Source organism: Paralichthys olivaceus, chromosome 15 (genome assembly GCF_024713975.1).
Source record: "Paralichthys olivaceus isolate ysfri-2021 chromosome 15, ASM2471397v2, whole genome shotgun sequence".
Classification (NCBI taxonomy): Eukaryota; Metazoa; Chordata; class Actinopteri; order Pleuronectiformes; family Paralichthyidae; genus Paralichthys; species Paralichthys olivaceus.
Genome location: NC_091107.1, coordinates 231,189 through 235,000, shown reverse-complemented (window position 1 = coordinate 235,000; position 3,812 = coordinate 231,189). Strand labels below are relative to the sequence as shown.

Genomic DNA, 3,812 nt, shown 5'->3' with positions numbered 1-3,812 from the left:
CAGGATTCATTCAGGATTCATTCAGGCTTCACTCAGGCTTCATTCAGGCTTCACTCAGGATTCATTCAGGATTCATTCAGGCTTCACTCAGGATTCATTCAGGATTCATTCAGGCTTCACTCAGGATTCATTCAGGCTTCACTCAGGATTCATTCAGGATTCATTCAGGATTCACTCAGGATTCATTCAGGCTTCCTCAGGATTCATTCAGGATTCACTCAGGATTCATTCAGGCTTCACTCAGGATTCACTCAGGATTCACTCAGGATTCACTCAGGATTCACTCAGGATTCATTCAGGATTCACTCAGGATTCACTCAGGATTCATTCAGGCTTCACTCAGGATTCATTCAGGCTTCACTCAGGATTCATTCAGGATTCATTCAGGATTCACTCAGGATTCATTCAGGCTTCCTCAGGATTCATTCAGGATTCACTCAGGATTCATTCAGGCTTCACTCAGGATTCACTCAGGATTCACTCAGGATTCACTCAGGATTCACTCAGGATTCATTCAGGATTCACTCAGGATTCATTCAGGATTCAGCCACAACACAATTACAGCTTCATGAATTTTCTGCTGAGATATTAATGATCAATGATGTAGCTTCAAAATCGGAGCTAATATTATTTAAAATGATTCTGAAAAAAAAACACTTCCGCCAAAATGTAGTTTTAAATTTTTAAACCTTCAACACGAAATTAAAAAAATATGCAGACTTTTAATTATCAATTTATAATAATATGATTATTATTGGTCATCATAAATGGTTTAAATAAGATAAGTTATATGAAATAAATAGAATGTTTTATTGTTAGTGATTCACTAAACCTCGGGTTTGTATTTTAAATAAAGCTTTATCTAAATAATTTGATTTAATTATAATGTATTGCAATAATATAATATCAGTTATCATTATCATTGGATCCATTTGGCTCAACACAAACTCATTATTTAACAAACTGTTGAAATGAAATCATCTGCTGCTTTTGAATTGAACAGAAAGTTTGAATCATATTTGAAAACCAGTGTTGATCTTATTAAAACAACCGTTTCTAAGTGATTCTATGAGCTGTGTGATACAGACACAGTTCATTCTGCTGTGATCTATATCCCATAATAAAAACCTGTATTCACCACATATATAAACTCTACTGTTAGTACGGATCATCGTGAGGCCGGTGTCCCGGGTCTTACTTGGGTTGGAGGGCGGAACGGAGGAACGTCGGATCCAGTCGTACGGGTTCCTCCTCAGCGGGGATCCGGGGGACAGCTGCCCCGCGGTGGGCAGCAGCGCTGGAGGCTGCCCGGGGAACTCCGGGGGGCTGAAGCCCAAGGTGGGACCCACCGCTCCGGGCAACGTGGACGCGGCGGGACCCCCCCCGGCAGCTGCGGCTGCTGCGGCCGCAGCTGCGGCGGCGGCAGCCGGGTGTCCGTAGTGGTGGGTGGACCAGTCGTCCCGGGTGGCCGGAGGAGGTGGGGGGTAGGCCGTGCACCAGCCTCCAGCGCCCGGCACGGCCTGCTGCACCGGGTGCGGGTCGGTGCTGAGGCCGTGGTGGTGGTGGTGGTGGTAGCCGGCGAAGTCAGAGAACTGAGGCGGGGCGGACACCGGGAAGTTCTGCGGGCTGAGGCTGAGCCCCGGGTGTCGAGTCACCGGGTTCTGGTGCGGGTACATGGGGGGTTCTTTGTCCAGCTGCAGGTAACTGAGGTACATGGATCCAGGTGAGGGGGGGTCCCTCTGCATACTGAGGCTCCCGCCTGGTCCGTTCACTCACCTGTCTCACCTGTCCTCAGGTAGAGTGAGCTCCACTATCTCCTCTCTGTCTCTCTCTCTCTCTCTCTCACCTGTCTCACCTGTCTCACCTGTCCTCAGGTAGAGTGAGCTCCACTATCTCCTCTCTCTCTCTCTCTGTCTCTCTCTCTCTCTCACCTGTCCTCAGGTAGAGTGAGCTCCACTATCTCCTCTCTCTCTCTCTCTCTCTCTCTGTCTCTCTCTCTCTCTCACCTGTCTCACCTGTTCTCAGGTAGAGTGAGCTCCACTATCTCCTCTCTGTCTCTCTCTCTCTCTCTCTCACCTGTCTCACCTGTCCTCAGGTAGAGTGAGCTCCACTATCTCCTCTCTCTCTCTCTGTCTCTCTCTCTCTCTCACCTGTCTCACCTGTCCTCAGGTAGAGTGAGCTCCACTATCTCCTCTCTCTCTCTCTCTCTCTGTCTCTCTCTCTCTCACCTGTCCTCAGGTAGAGTGAGCTCCACTATCTCCTCTCTCTCTCTCTCTGTCTCTCTCTTTCTCACCTGTCTCACCTGTCCTCAGGTAGAGTGAGCTCCACTATCTCCTCTCTGTCTCTCTCTCTGTCTTCCTCTCCTCCAGTTCTTCATCCTCCTCTTCCTCCTCCATCACATTATCTCAGAACAAACGTCATCATATGATATTTATTTTCTAGAGAATTAAAATTAGAATTAAATGAAGTTACTTGCCCACGGCCTCTCTCCCTCTCTCCCTCCCTCTCTCCCTCTCTCCCTCCCTCCGGCTGCTGTCTCTTCTCTTTGGCATCAATTTGCATGACAGTCCGCTGCTGCGCTTCAAAGGCAGCATCAAAGGATAAGAGTCAAACTGTAAAGTGACAGTAAAGAGACGAACATCGGTGACATATTATTATTATTCCCGTTATTATGTTATTATTATGTTATTATTATGTTATCATTATATTATAATGATAATCTGTTACTCAAAGAACAAGTTCATTCATCTATACAATCAAAAAAAAAACCTCAACATATAACAAGAGAAAAATAAAGTAAAATATCTTTCAAATAAAAACAAAAGTCTGAGAATAAATGAAGTAGAGGAATAAAGGAGTTAAAGAGAAAAACTTTTAAAGGATGAAAAACATTTTTCATTGAGCAATATTACAAAACTGAAACACCATTTATTAAAGAATGATATGTTTCATTACGTTGAGGAGGTTCATCAGGGATTTAAACCGACAACCCTCCAGCAGAAGCCCCCTCCTGACATCGGTTATCCGATTCCCCCTCTGCTGCCTCCTGGAGAGGAATTAGCGGCCTTTATGGATTTATTGGAGATTTATTGTTTTACACTGATGAGTATTTAGTTTAGTCTGCTGCAGTAAAATCACATAAACGCTACAATAATTCTCATTATACACACGACTATTGGTGTTTTCAACTGTTTGATAGATCTTAAATTGATGTTATATTGACATTGTACTTATATGGTATTCATCTTGTATTGATGCTGTATTTATGTTGTTTTCATATCATATTAATGTTGTGTTTGTTATATTCATAGTGTTTATGTTATATTTATGTAGTGTTTATATAGTATTTATATAGCGTTTATATAGTATGTATATTTTATTTATGTAGTGTTTATATAATATTTACTTAGCGTTTATATAGTATGTATATTTTATTTATGTAGTGTTTATATAGTATTTATATAGTGTTTATATAGTATTTATATAGCGTTTATATAGTATGTATATTTTATTTATGTAGTGTTTATATAGTATATATATAGCGTTTATATAGTATGTATTTTTTATTTATGTAGTGTTTATATAGTATGTATATTTTATTTATGTAGTGTTTATATAATATTTATGTAGCGTTTATATAGTATGTATATTTTATTTATGTAGTGTTTATATAGTATTTATATAGTGTTTATATAGTATTTATATAGCGTTTATATAGTATGTATATTTTATTTATGTAGTGTTTATATAGTATTTATGTAGCGTTTATATAGTATGTATATTTTATTTATGTAGTGTTTATATATTATTTA

General features: G+C 40.5%; 1 protein-coding gene across 1 annotated transcript in view; it reads right to left on the bottom strand.

Annotated features, from left to right (window-relative positions):
- cdx1b (caudal type homeobox 1 b) overlaps positions 1 to 2,500 on the bottom strand; it is a 9,827-nt gene extending 7,327 nt beyond the window's left edge. The window contains exon 1 of the mRNA XM_069510240.1: positions 1,199 to 2,500. Within this exon, the coding sequence (XP_069366341.1) occupies positions 1,199 to 1,745 (547 nt within the window). The 5' untranslated portion in view covers positions 1,746 to 2,500. The remainder of the gene's footprint in view (positions 1 to 1,198) is intronic.
- Between the last annotated feature and the right edge of the window lie 1,312 nt (positions 2,501 to 3,812).